The 19,359-nt window shown below is 32.7% G+C and overlaps 1 protein-coding gene and 1 pseudogene across 4 annotated transcripts; both read right to left on the minus strand.

The window, feature by feature from the left end:
* Positions 1-4,398: 4,398 nt before the first annotated feature.
* Positions 4,399-6,526, minus strand: FMA (basic helix-loop-helix (bHLH) DNA-binding superfamily protein). 4 transcript variants are annotated; one of them, XM_088886019.1, is made up of 5 exons: positions 6,428-6,526; positions 6,070-6,179; positions 5,272-5,937; positions 4,744-5,178; positions 4,399-4,596 (listed from the first exon to the last, which is right to left on the minus strand). In XM_088886019.1, the coding sequence occupies exons 2-5, from the start codon at positions 6,091-6,093 to the stop codon at positions 4,507-4,509; spliced, it is 1,215 nt and encodes a 404-aa protein (XP_088742145.1). In that variant the 5' UTR covers positions 6,094-6,179; positions 6,428-6,526; the 3' UTR covers positions 4,399-4,506. The 4 variants fall into 4 exon arrangements, with proteins under 4 accessions (XP_088742145.1, XP_088742144.1, XP_088742146.1 ...); XM_088886018.1 differs by having other exon boundaries at positions 6,361-6,519; XM_088886020.1 differs by having other exon boundaries at positions 5,272-6,179; positions 6,361-6,518.
* A 5,815-nt stretch (positions 6,527-12,341) lies between these two features.
* On the minus strand, positions 12,342-16,231 carry LOC148786745 (putative disease resistance protein RGA3; annotated as a pseudogene).
* Positions 16,232-19,359: the final 3,128 nt, after the last annotated feature.

The following is a 19,359-nucleotide window of genomic DNA, read 5'->3' on the forward strand; positions in this document are numbered from 1 at the left end:
AATCAGTTGATGAGTTGCCACTGAAACGGAAAACTATCAGAAAATAGCGTTTAATGAGCCAACTAAAGAATATCACACTAAATCACTTCTCAGAATACCCTTTTTTTTTTTTAAGTCTAAAAAAAATGTGCTTCTTTCTTTCTAATTTTTAGTTGTTTAAAAAATTATCATGGATGTTTGTTTGAATTTGTATAATTTTTTAATTTTTTAAATAACGAGAGTATTTTCATAATCATACCAAATCTTATATGGGGTCACTGTAATTTACCCTTTTAAAAATCTAATACACCACAATATATGATAATTATAGAAATTTAAAAATTCATGTATATTCCAATCCAAATTATTCAACTGGCGGTCAACGACACTTTTCTTAAAAGATATTTAAGATTATCAAAGTAAATTATTCAATAATACATTTAAACAATAATTGTCTCGAAATTGTTAAAATGAAGTAAGAGTAAATTACTTTAATTTATTTTAAGAAAAATTGATTACTATATTTTTATTATAAAAAGATAATTTATTTACATACAATATCACATGAATAAATTACGTTAAGCTTAAAACTCATGAAACAAAACAGGCACAGTCCAAGAATATACCTGACTTTATAAGAAAGATGAATTGACATTGGATTGCCATATTATAAAAATTACATATAAATTAATTAAATACATCATTGACCCATAAACCTAAAGTAGTCATCATGCATCCTTCCCTTCCACTATAAATTGGCATAGGCCTTGTCCAAATTTCTGCACCAACAAAACTCATAATTAGAACTAAGATGTCTCGTGTGTGCTCTATTTTCTTGCTTCTTGGACTCTTAGTTCTTGCACTGTCCCCATCTTTAATTCTTAGTATTGAGGAAGATTCTACAAGTGAAAATGACCGAATCCTAGAAGAAGACACGGAGAAGTTGGCTGTTGATGATTCATTGAAGCGCCATCACCACCGCGCTCCTCCTCCCCACCATCACCGTGGCGCTCCTTCTCCCCGCCATCACCACCATGCTCCTCCTCCCCACCATCACCGTGGCGCTCCTTCTCCCCGCCATCACCACCATGCTCCTCCTCCCCACCATCACCGTGGCGCTCCTTCTCCCCGCCATCACGCTCATCCTCCCAAACATCACCGCCGCGCTCCTCCTCCCCATCGTCACCACTATGAAAGCATATAATTAGTTGCTTGGAGAATATAATAAGATCTTGTTTGGTTTTTTTGTGATTGGTTCTCCAGTGATATCATGTTTTCTCATGAAAAATAATTAGTACTAGCAATTGATGACTTGTTCTTGATGTGGTATTATTGGTGTCACTTTATCTTTTATCTTTATTCTGTTCAGTAAAACTTGTTAAGAAGGTACCGTCTCGTTAAATTTATTTAAAGGATATTATAAATTCTTATACATCTTATAAGATATTTTTAAAATTTGTAAAATATTAAATATTATAATAAAACTAAGATTTTTAGGCTGTTTAAATAAAATAAGATCATATTTTTAATTATAGATTAAAAATTCGAGCTCGAGTCGAGCCAACTCGAGTTCAATTGTTTTTGTTCATAAGCTCGCGAGCTTATTTTTTTTATTTTATATATATATTTTTATTTTTTATATATTTAATTTTATATTTAATATTTGATCAATTTTATAATCAAAATTGACCATATATTATAATTATTAATCAATATCATACATTTTATTTTGGATAATAATAAATTATAGTACTTTTATTTATATATTTAATCTTTATACAAAAAAAAATTTAATCAATAATTTAGTAAATTATAATATATTTTATAATTAAAATTATTATTTAATATGACATATATAAACTTTATGTTATATTTTAATATATATTTGTATTACATTATACTTTTTTTAAATTGATAAGAAATTCACTTATGACTTTTTATCTATTTTTGAGTTTTATATTTATATCAGGATACGTACTATGCATTATGCAATCTATTTTATTATTTATAAATTTATGTCAAAATTTAGTGATTCCTATGAATTAATGTAAAAATAATGATAATGATAATAGTGATGGTTGAACAATTTTAATTATTTAATTATATATATAATAAGATCAAAAAGTTTAATCAAGAATTACGATATCTTAAAATTTGGACACCCGATTCACACCAAATTTAAATATATATATATATATATATAAGACCGTGTCCATTATATCATATCAGATAGTCTGATTCAAAATCACATGGCCTGATTCTACAATATACCGACTTGAATGATTATATTTATTTTTCGAGTACGATATCTTGACATCCGTATATCCAATAAGTCTAAAATTTTTACCGAATATATTTTTCTGTAAGTTTAATCGTATCTAACGGTCTGATCTGAATTTTGATGATTCGATTAATCCATGTTGTTCAACAATGTAAAATGATAATTACATCAATGTAATACTAACATTTATAAATATATAAATTTACTGCAAATTGTGAACATATATTAATCTCAACTATAAAATATTTTTATGTATTTCAATTGCATTATTTCAGATAATTTATACTTTTCTATAATTTTAAACTATTCAGTATTATTTTTTTTGTACATTTTATTAATTATATTACTACTAAACTAATCAGTAGTTTATATTTATAAAATAAATTAAAATTTTATATTATATTTTGGTATATTTATAATATAGTATACATTATACAATCTATTTTGTTACTTATAAATTTATGTAAAAAAATTGGTGATTTTCATAATTTAATATTATTATTATTATAATAATAATAAACAAAAAATAAAAAAAAAAACAAAAAATCAGCTTGAGCTCGAGCTCAGCATATAGGACGAGTTAGAAAATTCAAATCGAGCTCGAGTTCGACTAGTTTACACCCCTAGTTTTATTTCGCCTATACAATTTGTCTTCCATAAACTAAAAAGAAATATATAATTTTTTGCTACATTTAATTACTAAAGTTAAAAGAAATTTTTATTGATAAATTTAAATCAATTACAACTTCACAATGACCATTAATTAGCAGTTGTTTTTGTAGGTGTGGTCAAAATATTAGCTATGAGTAATGTTTTGACTATACTAAAAATTATGATGAATATTGATTACTTGTGGCAAAAATTTCAGTTTTTATTTTAATTTTATTTAATTATAATTAGTAGTACTAATTTAATAAAAATTATGATCATTTATATTGTAGTGAAAATCTAATTTCTTTTTGTATATGGATAACATTTGTAATCAAACCCGATGCTACAACATCACCAATGGGATTGGCCTTCTCAATAAAAATAGGCCAAACGAACAAATTATTCAAAAATGTGTAAAAATGAAAATGCCCATTTGAAAACAAAACCAAACGGCAATTTTAGGGTCCGATCGAGTTTCAATCGCTTTGCAAACCGGCTCGACTCATTTTGAAGGCGTAGGACGAACCCAGCAGAGCATCTCCAGGATCCTTACAATTACATTAACCATGACCCCACCACCATGTGCAGCCCTTGTACGTACCCATAGATGAAATAATGCACCTAACATAGTCAAACTGTGTACTGACACTCAAAATCAGAAGACAAGACTCGATTGGAAATGCTATAGTCTATATATAAAACAAGAGACGACCCTTCATCGATCCCATATTGTACGTAGTACCCAATCCCAGCTACCTAATTCCACGTACCAATAACCTATCAATCATGCATTTCTGACAGGTCAACACACATACAACAAAAATCATACAGAGAGGTGTGAGGGGGATGGGATCCAAGCTCCGTTGACCTTTTTCTTCAAACTCTTCGTCCTATAAAATTATTACACACTGAAATCCACACTTCTACACATTTTTGTAATTACCTGCTTCTCTCAATAAGAGACCAGAAAGGTAACATGGATGTTGAGCAATCATATCCCTGGGCATGAGCCCACACATAATCTGTACGCTCTCTGTGTGTCTCTGTTGTGTGTGTGTGTGTGTGTGTGTGTGTGTGAGATTTCTGGGCTAGTTCATTGTACTGAGCAGTTATATATTAATTGGGCTTAATTGCATTTTTTGTATTCTAATTCCGTTTGTTTGGCATTTTAATCTTTTATATTGTCAGGATTGTAAAATAATCTTGCATATATTTAGTCTTCGAGAATTTAGTACATATTTGACCAAAAAATTTAAAATCGGCTGTCGGTCTTCCACCGGCACGTGCAAGGTATCTCAAACTTTCCAACTGATCGATTGTAGAATTTTCTGGTCAAATGTGTTCTAAATTTGTGAAAATTGAAAATATGCTGGATTATTTTGCAATCCTGACAATATAAAGGATTAAAATATCAAACAAGCATAATTAGAAGACGGAAAATGCAATTAAGCCTGTTAATTGGAGAGATAGGGAGTATACTAGCAGTATGTAAAATCTTCACTAAAGAGTTGCTATAGATATTCAAGAATGTGTAGAAAATTACATAAGATTAATTCTGAGTCTTTCACTACATATATAATAATATTCTGTTGCATCTATATGCTGCCGTTTGCATGGATAAAGCTGAATATTTGCTGAACTGAGTTTGCAATATCTTCAGCTGTGAACCTTGCCTCTCCACCTATCTGCATGCAAAAAATATTAATTTTTTTTTTATCTTACCTATATATTAATTAATTAATATATCCGTATAATATACATATTTCTAATTTTATATTTTTTTTCTCACATATATTGCTTACAGAAATAATTAGAGCATTAGAGGACTCTACCTTAACATTGAAAGAATAGAGAACAGTTTGTTCAATAGTTGTAATATTGGTATGAAGAATGTTGAGCTGCAAATCTTCAAGTGCAGCTATTGTTTTGATCAGCTGCCCAGGCCTTCTTCTTGATAAAATCTTGATCAAGGCATCAAAGCCCAGAAGTTTCACCTCGACGTCCGCCAAGCATGATTTGCTTTCTGCTGTTTCCTCCTGTAGTCCCGATTCGTATTCGACGAACTTCACTTGATCATTTGGAATGGGCATTGGAGGAAATACCAATGGCGCTTGAGGCTGCTGCTGTATGGCCATAGACGGATCCCCGACCGGCCTTTGCCCGTCACCATATAGCCTTCGCCTTTTTTGTGACTCTAGGCATTGAAGAAGTTGCTCCAACTCCCTCACAAACTCTATTGCTCCGCCAATTATGGAAGCTTGATCGCCCTATAGGTTTTAGCACCACATAGCATCAATATCATATGTATAATTTTATACTAAATCCAAAGGGAATTTGTATGTGAATATTAATTTGATTACCCTTTGAACGTAGGAGCTCGGCATGAGAGACCTCAAGACGCGAAGGTGTTCGTTCATTTGCTTCCTCCGGTTTCTTTCGACAGCAATATGAGTCATTCTTTGGCTCTCAACTTCTTCACTAGTCTTTAAAGTTCTCGGCCTCTTTCTCTTGCTCTTAGCTTCTGCAAGAGGGCTCTTGTCAAGATTTTCGCCAAGAAACCTCAGCTGCACCGACGTGTTCTCACCATCACCACCTCCTCCTCCCACCCCTTTATCTTCCCTTTCTTGATTATTCTCCTCTAGAGGTTGAGAAGCCATCAGGGACGACACCGGATTATCATGATCCTCTTGCAACCTGTGCTCGTTCAAGACCGGGAACTTGAGGAAGTAAACGGGATCGATCCCGTTTTCCTCCTCAGAATTCTTGGACTGATTTAAGGCCAACTTGGGGCCAAAATCTGCAAACTGCATCACATCTGCAAAGCTCAACTTGTCGAACGAATTCGAGCTGCAAAAGTTAGATGGTAGAGGTGGTGGTGGCTGTGTATGAGGTGGATTATTCAGCATATAATCCACCATCTGATTGCTGTTGTGATCAGCAGATGTTGATCCAATCTTCATTAGGTCTTGCTGCTGATGATTATGGACCTCAAGGGAACTAATATAATCAAGTCCATGAAAATTTCCCTGCAAATTATTAGGTTCAAAGCAAGACAACATGGCCATGAACTGATATGTCAGTATCCTGAACACACAATTGAACTAGAAAAGATAAGAATCTTAGAGTTATATATATATATATATACACATCACGCGTACCGAAAAATTCCCTCCTTTCTCCATTAGATATTGCTCTACTGTCAAAAACCCTAAATGGGCTCCAAAAGAATACTTGAAAATTTTTTACAGCTACAAAGGGTCCACCCCACCTGATCAAAACACAAAATAAGGTAGATAAATTATGTCCAAATTCCAAGAAAAACAACAAAATTTAACTCATCAAATGATTGGTTTGACTTATGACATGATGACAAAAATGATTAATTATGCAAGTATATAAAGAGAAATAAGGACAAAATACGAGTGAATTGGTATCGCCCGAGAGCTGACCTTGGGAAAGAAAGTGTCAAAAATTAATAAGTGGGCTTATGTTTGTGTGGAAATAGTAGATACATACGATGTACTAATATGTAAATACAGACATATGTTGTCTGGAAGTATGTTGATGATATTTATCCGTAGGAAGAAATGGAGCCTTGGTTTGCCTGTGGGACTGGGGAGCTGGTTTTGACTTTATATATGCATGATGCATGATGCATGTGGAGGGAGAGGAGCCTGTGGATTAATTCCCACCTCACAAAGAAAATCACCCTACGCTTTTTTCACCACCTTTCATTAATGCGTATCACAGGTTATCACCACCACCTTCTCTTTTCATGACTCTTTTAATTGATCCAAACGCTCAAGATTGTAACCCTTTTTTTGAACTTTGAATCTTGAAAATCTGAGATATGCTCTTCAATCTGGATTTTGCTTTCTACTTACATTACTCAACAACCAAAACATAATTAAAAGATATCCATTCTAGTGTGTGGTCACTCACTCTCCAAAATGCTAAACTTTTTACTGTGTCGTGACTTCTATTATCAGTCACTGCAAAAAAAAAAAAAAAATCCCGACAATATAAATGACTCTAATTTAATTAAAAATCAGAATAAATCAATACTATTTAACATTATTGTATATGCGAAATTTTTTTACCACGGTTAATCAACATTATTTACTATAATTTTAGCTGTGACTAATTAATATTTTGGCTTCGCCTATAAAAACAACAACAAATATTACAAATTTAAAAGTAAAAGACATTCAAAATATAATAGTAAAAATATAATAGGGAGGATTACCTATAGACACTCTGTCCTACAATGTAATTACACAAATAATTCATATTTTTAATATAATTACATATAGACCCATAAAAATTTTAATGTCATTGCACTGACACCTCCTCCCTCATTTTTCGGGTTGAGAAAGGCTGATATCAACCAAAAATATCCTTGGACATTTATCTAACAAAAGGTGTTTATGTAACTAAATTTCAAAGAGGGCATTAAAGTAATATTTTGGAGAAGAGCAATATAATCCCATGTAATTTTTTATTTGTTATGCAGTTTTTAATTTAAAACTGATTACATAACATTGTCCTTTTTAATCTTTAAAATTTTCAAATTAAAATTTAATATCAATTGTTATAATTTTTTTTATAAGTACAAAAGTTTACTACAATTGATAAATTATAATTAATATATTTTTTGTATTTTTATAAATTTTTAATAAATCATTATTTTAACATATATAATTTACTAATTATTTTATTTAATTATTCTATTTTCCTTTTTTCGAATTGTTGTCGTCGTTGTTGCCTCCTCCACGTACAGTAGTCTCCCCGCTTTCCCCAAGTCGCCATCGCCTACTGTCGCTTTGTGTTGGTGTATGTACTGTGTCTTAAATATTTAATAAATAAGTATATATTTTAAACTAAACTGTATTGATTTATTAACAATAATAAATATTAAAATTTAGAAAATTCTTTTAATATTAAAAGTTTATATAATATGTACAAGTTGAGATAATTTTTTAAATAAAATTTATAATCTAGTAATTAATTTTATTTACATGTAAAAAATATATTCCATAATTTTATTATTAAAAAGTGTACGTAACTCTATATATACAGATAGGTTCTATAAAAAAAATTGGTAAAATAGGATAGCTGTATATCCTCATTTAAAATTTATAAATCATATATAAAGATTTTAATTTGAAATTTGTAAAGATTAAGAAGTATAGTATTAACTATGAAACTTAGATCAATTAAGTTAAAAATTTATATAATAAATAAAAAATATATAATGTCATATTGCTTTGTTTCAGAACATTAATTACTGTGATTCCCTTCTACCTTTTGATAATTAATGAAACACTCCATAGGTGCAAATGTCTCACACAATAAAAATATTTTCATCTTATTTCGAAGGCTTTAATTACTGGCAGGAGCATTATTGATATTTTACACTTTCAGGCCACTTTTGGGTGAAAAATATTGATAGGGGTAGTTTTAATTATGATTATACAAAAGGCAATAGTAGTCTATGTAATTACACCAAAAATTATGAGGTATAATGTAATTATCCCTATATAATAGAGAGTGATGATATTTTAAAAAATAAATAAAATTTAAAACAAAAATCGACATAAAAAACTTGTAAATAAAAAATTATTAAATTAGAATTGCTAATTCAAAATCCATAATAAGAGAATTTGGACCATTAATTAATGGATTAAATACACTTTGCTCCCACCTGAACTATTCTTGATGTATCATTTACCCCAATAAACTAACAAATGTAATATTTATCCCCCTATAATTAAATATGGGATAGTATGGATATTATCTATATATATTTGTAGTTCAAAGGATTTTTTTAAACATTTTTTATTTTAAATTCAATTAATTTTTTCTCGATTAGAAAAAATATTTTTTAATTATAATAAAATAAAATATAATTAGTAAATTAAATAGTTCAAATTTGATTAAATTTTCCTTTGGTAATTAATGAGTATAATAAATACACAAAAAAATTTCATGTAAAAGATTTTATAATTTGGTAATAAAAACTTAAGTTATTAACGATTTATTCTTTTAGACAAAAATAAGGAATTATATGTCCATTTTTAAAGTTGATGGGTATGGTCCAAAAGGGATTGACCCAAGAAGAAATGATAGGCCCAAACACAGGCCAACCAGTGGAAGAGAGAGTCAACCCGTCCAGGTTGCCAGGCTTAACCCAAGAAGGGGGCATTCTACAATCTGGTTTGGCCTAAAAGGTTCAGCCCACTAAGCTCAAGAAGCCCCACCCCCCACCCCCCCCATCCCGACAGAGTTCGTTCAAGGATGAAGCCCACTATGTTAAGCTTGACCTAAGAAGAAAGCCTAGTCCGAAGGCCTTCAAAACAGCTCGAAGGAAGGAAGGTGCCCTCAAGAAGTTGAACTCTTTAGCCTGAGAGAACTCCCCACCAGGTAGGAGTCTGCACGAAGGAGTCTCTCCTTCATCCGAAGACTTGCTGGTTAAGGAACAGATAAGGAGGAATCTTATCCACGAATCCCGCCTTCCTCGTTGGACATTTGGATCCCCCTCAGCAGAACTCCTGTTACAAAGAAATTCCTCCACTATAAATAGGGGAGGTACCCCTCGGCAGGCGACCCTCTCCCTTTCCACATTCAAGAACTCCTCTTGCTGCTACTCTACTATTCTAATTTCGTGCTCTTACATATGGAATTCTCACTTTTATCATAATTTTTTCGTCACAGTTTATTTATATATTTATCTATTTTTAAATTCAGAACTAACTTAAGCATTAGAGTGCTGACCTTTTGTTTTGCAGGTTCTCTTTCTCAAGAGCTTTAACTCAATTAGCCCAAATCTAACATCAAGATTCAAGAATTATGGATCCATGTTAAAATCGCATGCATCAATTGGCACCATTTGGGAGAAATTTGAGTTAAAGGCGTGAGATACCATGGAGACTCCAACAATCCTCCTAACAAGCATAAGACTGTTGAGATGCCCAGTAACAATCAGCCTTTGCAGGTTCTTGCAGGGACCTTCCTAGCACCAGTAGGAGAGTCCACCCTAGCCTTTCCAGCTCCAATGCTATCCCTCAGAGTGACTGAGCCGTTGGCTGATCCCCAAGGCGAAACACTTCCTCCAACACTACATAAGGTGAACTTTCCCCAACCATGCTGGGTGCGACTCAGCAAGTAGTTGCAGCGACCATACGAGAGCGGATGGTGATACTAGTCCTTGCTCATCCAGCCCCCCACTAGAAGCAGGCACCATTTAAGGAGGAATGGAAGGAACTCTTCTAGGAGAAGGCGTTGCTGTGACAGGGCCTCCCTTATCGGGGTACAAGGGCTCCCTCCAGCAAATCCACCAGAGGTCCTCCAACAGTTGGCTCATTTGGAATGTCTTCAAAAAGGCCTCCAAGAGTGCAACACCAGATAGCGGGAATTCTAGGAGAAGAACTATAGAGTGTCCCATTCACAGACGTGTGATGGAGGGCGAGCTCCTTGCAAATTGCCATACCCCCGCTATTGCTGAATATAATGGGTCAACTGACCCCCAGGAACATCCAAGTGAGTGATTTTGGTGGTGTAAGCTAGGTCTACCAAGCTAGGTCATGGACCATAATTTTTATAACGGAATTTTTAAAATATTTCAAAAATTAGGAAAACTCGAACACGTGAATCGGCTATGCCATTGCGATCTATTTTTTTTACGAAACTTGAATACGAGACTAAATGTATTTTAGAACCATTTAAAAAATTTCATAAAGTGAAAATCTCGTAAATCATAAAATTAAAAATATTGAACTCCCTATCTTATGAGACTAGAAGTGTAATTTTGCTACAATAATGATTCAATGATTATACAAAATAATGAAAATAATATTAATATTTATTTCTGTTAATGCAAATAGACATAATATTATACATACAATAATGTTTTCTATAAAATGTTTATCCCTAACTTTTGGACATAACTAAAATACCCTCAAGCTTATTTATATTTCCGTGATCTTTTATAATTATTTTCTTGCATATTTAAGATTAATTTATTTTATTAGCTTTGATGCAATTATTCATTTTATCTTCTTTTCTTCTAACAATTAAATAAATGTAATAAAAATTTAAATTATGTACCTGCATCGGGTGGCCTTCGATCACATACTGATGAATAAAGACTCAAGTTGGTGGAAGACATATGTGATTCAAGATGTCTAGTGAGCTGAGTTGGGCAGCCTGATCCAGGATCGGATTGGATCAATAAAAAAATAGATTGAATTGGCCTAGACTCATTTGGAACGAGGCTGATGCTGGGCTGGTCCTAGGTTTCAATACCTAGGACCAGTCGAGCCCAGCCCTATGGCCTAGTACCACCTGATTTTGAACTGGGCTTGTTGGGCCATTCTTTTTTATAGAAATAATTTGTTGCATATAAGTTTTATTTTATTCTTTTAAATTGATTATTCTATTAGTTTTTTTTATACTTTTGAAAAACTCTAAAAATTATTATTTTTATTGCTCTACTTCTAAATTTTCAATACTTTAATTCAATAATACTCTGTTTATTTCAAAATTTATTGTAAGTCTTTTTTTTTAATTTATTATCATCTAAGTTTATTATTATAAGCTTATTTATCAAATTATTATTTAAGTTCATTATATAGTCTTAACTATTAGTTATAGTTTTTTGCATGATTTAATTTATTATTTATTTTATTTCATAATACAATCATAAATTTAAGTACATGTTCAAACGAAAACCTCAACTTCATTAAACAGACACAGGACTAATTCGGGCCTAGTTCGATCCTCAATTGGGTCGATTCATGGGTGTTGAGCCTAAATTTATATAAATGGACCAAACTAGGACTGATTTATAAGTTTAGGACTACCCTAAGACCAATCATAAATAATATCAGATTGATCCTTAGTCTGGCTTTTCAGAACTGGTCTGTGTCAGTCCTAAGCTGGTCTTACCTTCTATGCAACTTGTATGTGACACAGAAATAAACGAAATATCAAAAGCGAACCATAAAAGATTGTAAATGATGAAGGGGAAAAAAGTAAATTCACAGGGATAAATGCAAATTGTCCCCTGAAATATTGAAAAAGGGCAAAAAACAACCCCTAAAAAAATAAAAAGGCAAAAAACCTCTTCAATATTTTAATTAAGAAGCATATTACTCTCCTCTGCTGGACAGTGTAGTTCATTCGTTAATTTTTATGACTAATTTAACTATTTTGATCTGAATGTAGTCACTTTTATCCCTAATTACTAAATAAACGGCACATATTTCCAAAAAAGAGAAAATCATAATCTTTTTCAACTTTTATATTTCACAGCTTTTATTTTTTTCAGGGGATGTTTGCCTTTTTCTAATATTTCATAGGGGTAATTTGCATTTATCCCTAAATCCACAAGAATAATCAATTTAAACAGCCTCTCAGAATACATAGTAATTCATGTCGGTTTAGCAAGAAAGATGAACACACTTGTCCATGAAATGAAATGTTGCAGCATCTCATACCTCCAAGGATAACAGAGACAAAAATAACAAACATCTGCGCTGACTTATTCCACAACTTTTGTCTGCATCTCGACAGCCAAAAAAAAGAAAAACAAAACTGTATATCATGATAATAATCAAATGGATACAACTGCTGATTATGACGATACCTTAGGAAGTAATAGACAGGATATGCGAAATCTTGTGCGCCTCAGAATCATCTGCAGGGCGGGTTTTATCTGGTTTACATCTCTCGCTTAGAAACGGACATCCCCTAATATATAAACTTTGTAATTTGGTGAGGCGTTGCATGGCTTCCTCAGACGGCAAACGACATAGCCTCTTGCAGCTTCTGAGCATTAGGCATTCTAGAGATGACAAGTTGCCAAACCATTCAGGCAAAAATTCTATACCGAAATTACATAATTCGAGAAGAGAGAGAGTAGTGAGATGCTGAAGTTGGTCCGGCAGAGAGTCAAACTGCGGCCATCCGTATAAACGTAATGTTTTAATTGACTGTAGTTGTTGAATAGCTTGAATAATCTCACAAAGAGTGGCGAAACCCTCTTTCTTTGAGAAGGGACCAATGGCCAACCCTGTTAGGCGGGAAAGACAAGTGATAACACCTCTTGTGAAGCTCCTCAAATTGGGACATCCTGAAATACCCAAGAAATTCAAATGTGGTATTCTCCGACAGGACTCTACTGGAAAAGAGACTAGATTATGGCAGTTGCTTACACTTAACCACACAAGCGAGGTAGATGAGTCTAGCATTGTACTCGAGAAATCTGTCAGCTCTTGGCAACTTGCAACTGTCAATTCTCGAAGAGAACTAACACTGACATCATCATGGTCGTCTAATTCTCCTCCTATCAAAACTCTAAGTGACTTGAGTTTATTGCAACTGATTATATATATCTCCTTAAGAGAGCGTAGATTGTGCCTCAGCAATCCAAGATGAATTAGGCTAGGACAATTAGTTATGTGGAGACGCGAGAGGTGTTGGCTGTCAAACAATAGCCTTTCAGGAAGATAAGTGAGGTCTGAAACATCTTCGAGATTCAAATCCGTGAGAGAGCTTAAACTGTTGCTGCATATAATATTCAATAATAGTCCACCTCTTTCGACACCGTCAATCTCTAGTTTCTCCAGACAAGGAAAATCATGACTTGGAATACTTCTCATAATGGGACGGTTCCGTATCTTCAAGAATTCAAGACGTGGAAAAGGATTAACAACTTCAGATCCATTATTAGTGAAAATTTCAATCCAATGCACCAAACTGGTCATGTCCTTTAGGATGAAACGCTTAAGTGATGGAAATGGAGGTCGATCATTAATGCCAGAAGGAGGATAATAAAACCAAGGACCTATCAGTCTTACATTTCTTAGTCCTTTCAACTTCAAGATTTTAAGCATTGGTAAATGGCCCAGTGTTGGAACTTCCACGCATCTTTTGCAATCTATCAATTTGAGCTCAATTAATTTGTCCAATCTATTCACTTCACTAACAGTCGCATTCATGACCCACGATGGAAAATAACCTCCGCAAAATCTTTTAATGGTTAAACTTTTTATGTTGGAGTGAGGCTCAAGACCTTCCAACACTTGTTCATCACTCAAGTTGTTGCCTTCCCTTGAGCTGCTCCACACAAGCTCTAAGTTGTGTATGTTGCACTTTTCACAGAGGCGTGCTCTAGCCACTTCTTCTTTATCATTCACATGCTCAAGATTGCGTATCTTAAGTTTTCCCTTCAAATTCTTTAATAATCCCAACTCTTCAACTCGACGACCATTCTCCTGGCCCACGTTATAGAATTTTAATGTCCGAAGACAAGTTAGCTTCCCAATGTGAAGTGGCATTTCGAAAAGTTTATTCCTTTCGGTAACAAGTGTCTCAGGCTGACTAAGTTCTGCAATTGGCTTGGAAGCTCGTTTAGATATATGCATCCAATCGCCCTTAAGGTCTGTAAATTGTAAAGCTTACAAATCGATACTGGAAAAGCTCTAATGCTTGTGAAAGACACATCAAGAAATCTTAAATGTATCAGCTTGGCAATGGAGGCTGTCAATTCTTCGATATGTATGCATTGTAGTTCTAAAGTACGCAAGTTCTTCCAATAACGGAACACATTATCAGATATCTTGTCGTCCAAAAATAGAGCTCGTAGATAACCAACATCCTCATTCTCAATCTTGTCAGAATATTTGTGGCCGCTAAGAGATTTTGTCACCAGATACTTAACTCGACCAGGAATGTTCTCTAAATTGCAGCTTTCCACATTAAAACTTTCTGCCTTTGAAATTGAACACGCTAGATCATGCACCAAATCATGCATTTCTGAGTGCTTGATATCGCCGTACTTATCTTTTACAGCCTTCTGCAAGAAAGAATTTTGCAATAAAGTATCGTAAACTCTGCTGCCTAAACTTTCCATATCATTCTCATCATTTTCTACAAGCAATCCTTCGGCCATCCATAGTTGGATTACCCGTTCTTTCTCTATTTTCGCACCCTTGGAGAAAACGGAACAATATGCGAAACACTTTTTAAGTAATGAAGATGGCAAACGATCGAAGCTGACCTTCAATACCTGGAGCATGCCACTCGCGTCTTTGTTGGAACACGAAAATCCACTTTGCAGAACTGAGGTCCAATCATCTAAAACCTTCCCTTGTAATGTTCCACCAATCACATTTGCTGCTAATGGAAGACCTCCACATCTACAAGCAATCTTCTTTCCAATGGTTTCCAAATCTTTAGAAACTGTTTCCTCTTTGGAAAAAGCTCTCATCTTAATTATGTCCCAACAATCATCATCAGATAATTTACACAAAGCATGCTGATACCTTTGGTTCACAGTCGATGCTACGTCTTTACTAGGAGTAGTCACAATAATGAAATTTCCTCGGATTGAGTTGATTCCAAGAAGAGAACTTCTAAAATCTTCCCAATATGTTTGCTCATCATTACACAAATCATCAAGAACAAGTAGATATCTTTTGTCTTCCAATTTTTCTTTAATCTTTCTAAGGGTGGATTCTCTACTCTCAACTTGAACTACATTATCTGTTATTAAAGATTGAAGGATTTTCTTGAAAAGCCTTGTGGTGGAACCGATTTTTTCAGATACACAGACCCAAATTCTTTCATCAAAGTGTTTCATTGTTCGTTGATCGTTGAAAATCAATCGAGCTAAAGTTGTCTTTCCAAGTCCTCCCATGCCAACGATGGGAACGACTGAAACAACTTCATTGCTCGAACTAACCAGCATATTGACTATCACAGAAGCATCATTTTCTCTACCAAGAACGATTGGATCAACACTTATGGAATCAGTTTCATTGACTGGAGGAACGAAAATAGCAGAATCTCCAACTCTCCTTTGAAGGCCATAGCTGATAGCCTCTTCATTAACCATCTTCAACCTCATATTCACATCCATGATCTTTTGAGTGATTTTTGAACGAAACAACAGAGGATTCGCTGAGGAGAAGAAGAAACGTACCTTTCGATTCATTTGGTTTCTGATCTCCACCTTACGACGAATGATCTCATAGTTGAACTGATCCAACAAGTTGTCTACTTCATAAGCAATGTTTTCCAGATTCTTCAGCCACAAATTGACAGCTTCCTCTTCTACTTGACGCCTTGCAGCATCGTTCAAGAATGCCTGAACCATGGCAAATGACTTGTTCAGCTTTGTCAACTCATTCTTGACTCCCAATGTTAGGCCGAGCTCTTCAGTAGCAACAACAAGAAGTTTGTCCACCAGAACTTTGACAGTGGCACCAATCAGCAGTGTTTCAGCCATCGCGTTTCGCAGAGGACTCGAATTCAAAAGCTCTCTCCCTGTTACTTCAAATACAAATCAAGAACTCTTTATTCGCTCTATTGCTTGCAAGGCTTAAAGTCAAATTTCCGAGGTCCTTTTCATCTTAACAATAAAATAGGACTATTTGCAACATAGTAGTAGAAGGTTCATTCGTTCAAGTCAAAGGATTAGATCAGATTTATACAAATTGAAGGTTCTATCTATGAACAATTGACAATCAATTGATGAAACATTCATTACACTGTTTCATTTATAATGCGAAATTCAATTAAAATTGAATTTTGTGTAGCGTACACTTATGTACCTGGATTTAGTGGACTCGGTCTCGAAGATTAAGTTATAGAAGAAAGATCCATTTAGATCCAAATTCAAATTTCAATTTCAAAATTTAATAAATCAAATCATTATATGAAAATATATATCTCAGTAAACCAAGTCTTATATTAATATTCGACCAGTCAATCAGTACTGTAGCTAAAAATATTGAAACAAATTATAATAAATTCACACGAGATAAATAATCATACGTCTAGTGAAAATTAAATTCATAATCTCGAACTGGTTCATTAACTTCCAATTTTTGTAGTATAAATCTCTTGTTCACAAGTCGACATGAATATATATATTGTTTGCTACCTATAACTCATAACTTTTCTACCAAAATCCAAGGGGCAATTCAGTTCCAGTTTGCCTGATGTTTGCATAATTAATTATGAGATAAATTAATTTTAAAAAATACGATGTTTAAATTTATAATTTTTATAATTCCTAATATCAATAAAAATTATAATTAAATTTTAAAATAAATTTATTTAATGAACTCAATGAATAATCAAATAAAAAATTAATTGGGTGGGTCATTTTTTCTTTTTCTTTTCTTTTTTCCCGAATTTGATTTATTGCATCGTTCATCATTTCAAATATTAAAGACTAATTAAATATATAAATATCCCAAATCAAGGATATAATTATGGTGGAATTAAAAGTAGTACTTACAGATTGTAAGTTTTTAAAATATAAATTTTGATGAAATTTAATCTTAAATATGATTGTTGAAAAATAAGTTAAATGACCATATAAATTATATTTGTACTCAAAATGCAAATTTGATATGCTCAATTATGAAGGTTAAGTTGAGACGCCATATCTAGAAAATTGTGGATTTGAGTTCCACAAATATGAATATATAATCTACTTTTAATAGTAGTGTTTTGTTTTGTTGTTCTTTTTGAATATGCTTGTTGATTTAAATATATATATACAGTAAACCTCTATAAATTAATACTCTATAAATTAATAAACTCTCTAAAATAATAAAATCTTCCGGTCCCGACTTGGGCCTTTGTAAAAAATCATCAAATTCGATAAGATAATAAGATAATAATTTTTCAGAAAATTCCTTTATAAATATTAGGTCCTATTAAAACTCTAAATTAATAATTCATAAATATTACAATTATAAATATTATGGTAATTTACTAAAATATGAAGTTTGTAATGCTTTACGCATTTGATCATTCATGGATGATTTTGCGATGCCTTTTAGAAGAAAAGATATGGTTAGATGTCATGAATTATTTTATTTTCATATTGAGATTTAAGTATATGTTTCATCATCATGCATGAATATATTTAATTGGCTATAATAGTTATTTAAGTGCAACGAATTAATATAAACATGTATATTTAAGTAATTCCAATGAATTGATACATGCGTCTACGAATATAATAGTTAATTGTATACAATATAAATATATTTAATTAGTTACAAAGAATTGATTGATGCAGGAATATAATCAATGAAATATATATGAATTCATTTATTTTCAATACATATGTACTAAATTTGTTAAATTTAAAAAGTCTCTCTTTTAATTAATAAAATATTAATTTATCGATAAATTAATATCTCTCTAAATTAATAAAAATTCATGGTCCCAAGATTATTAATTTATAGAGGTTTTACTGTATATAAGTATATCGATTGTTGTAATTTTTAATTATGTGAAAGAAATTCATAGATAAAATAATAAGAGAAATTAAGTTACTTGTCCCACATAGGTAAATGATAAGAAAAATGAAGGTCATAAGTATATAAGGAATTGTGGGTGAGCTTAATACATTCATGTTTCTTCATCCCACATAGGAAGTTTATTATATCAATGAACTTTTTTATAATGAGTTTAAGTTCAAATGTGTGTTTGAAGTGTTATGAAGATTAGAGTGAATATGGAGATGCTTTATATGCATGCCTCTTTCCTTGATTCGGCTTTAAGTGATGGGCATTGGGCAAATATCATAGATAATAAATTTTTTGCAGCAGGAACATTTAAATTTAACCAGACATAAGGAAAATATTCATTTCTTTTCAATCAAAACATATTTTAATAGCTATTATAAGTTTTCACCAGCAGTTTCAGGTGGTTTCAGCTGAAGGTATTATAGTCGTCTTAAATAGCAATGTTTATGGCTGGCTTTGGAGTTCGTATAAAGGCTGCTACTCCTTATTTTTTGAAAAACACACCACTAACGAGAGCTCTCTTCTCATTAGTCTTATTTTCCTCTAAAATCCTAAGTTTTGAGCTTTAGTTTCAGGAAAAGTTTGTAAGTATTTATTTGAGGTGTTCGTCAGTATAGTGCTATAGTGAACGGACTATAATCGTCTTATATTGGGAGAAATAACACTGTACTCGAAGCACTTGAAGCGTGTCGTTTAATTTCTTCAAGGCAAGCAATTCTATTGCGATTTGGTTAAGTATTATATAAAATCAAAATGTTATCTTCAGTCAATCCCATCAACCCGCTGTTGTCAAATCCTGATGCACATTTCACCAGTCTCATTGTTGAATTACAATACCAATTGCGAGATTGACTCGATCAGATGGAGGAACTACAAAATGATTATCCAAATAGGACTACTACCATCACTGGGCGGAATTGAAGGTCGACAAATTGGATGACAAGAACTTGATTCTCCAGTGGGAGATAAAAGCGCCGAAAGCAGAATACGAAGTTGAAGTTGAAGAACTTCAATAGAAAAATCAACAACTTTGTGATCAAGTAGATGATCTCAGAGAGCACATAAACCAACTAGCTGAGCTGATACTAGACAAATCGGAGGAGGATCTTGAAGAGG

Source organism: Sesamum indicum, linkage group LG10, assembly GCF_026168435.1.
Source record: "Sesamum indicum cultivar Baizhima isolate 11 linkage group LG10, ASM2616843v1, whole genome shotgun sequence".
Classification (NCBI taxonomy): domain Eukaryota; kingdom Viridiplantae; phylum Streptophyta; class Magnoliopsida; order Lamiales; family Pedaliaceae; genus Sesamum; species Sesamum indicum.

Bases quoted from the DNA above. Each gene is read 5' to 3' on its own strand.
- FMA (XM_088886020.1), bottom strand. From the start codon at position 5,976: ATGGCCATGTTGTCTTGCTTTGAACCTAATAATTTGCAGGGAAATTTT. The intron at 5,179-5,271 runs GTAATCAAATTA...TAAAACCTATAG, and splicing joins CGAGCTCCTACGTTCAAAGG to GGCGATCAAGCTTCCATAAT. The intron at 4,597-4,743 runs GTAGAGTCCTCT...TTTTGCATGCAG, and splicing joins TCTATTCTTTCAATGTTAAG to ATAGGTGGAGAGGCAAGGTT.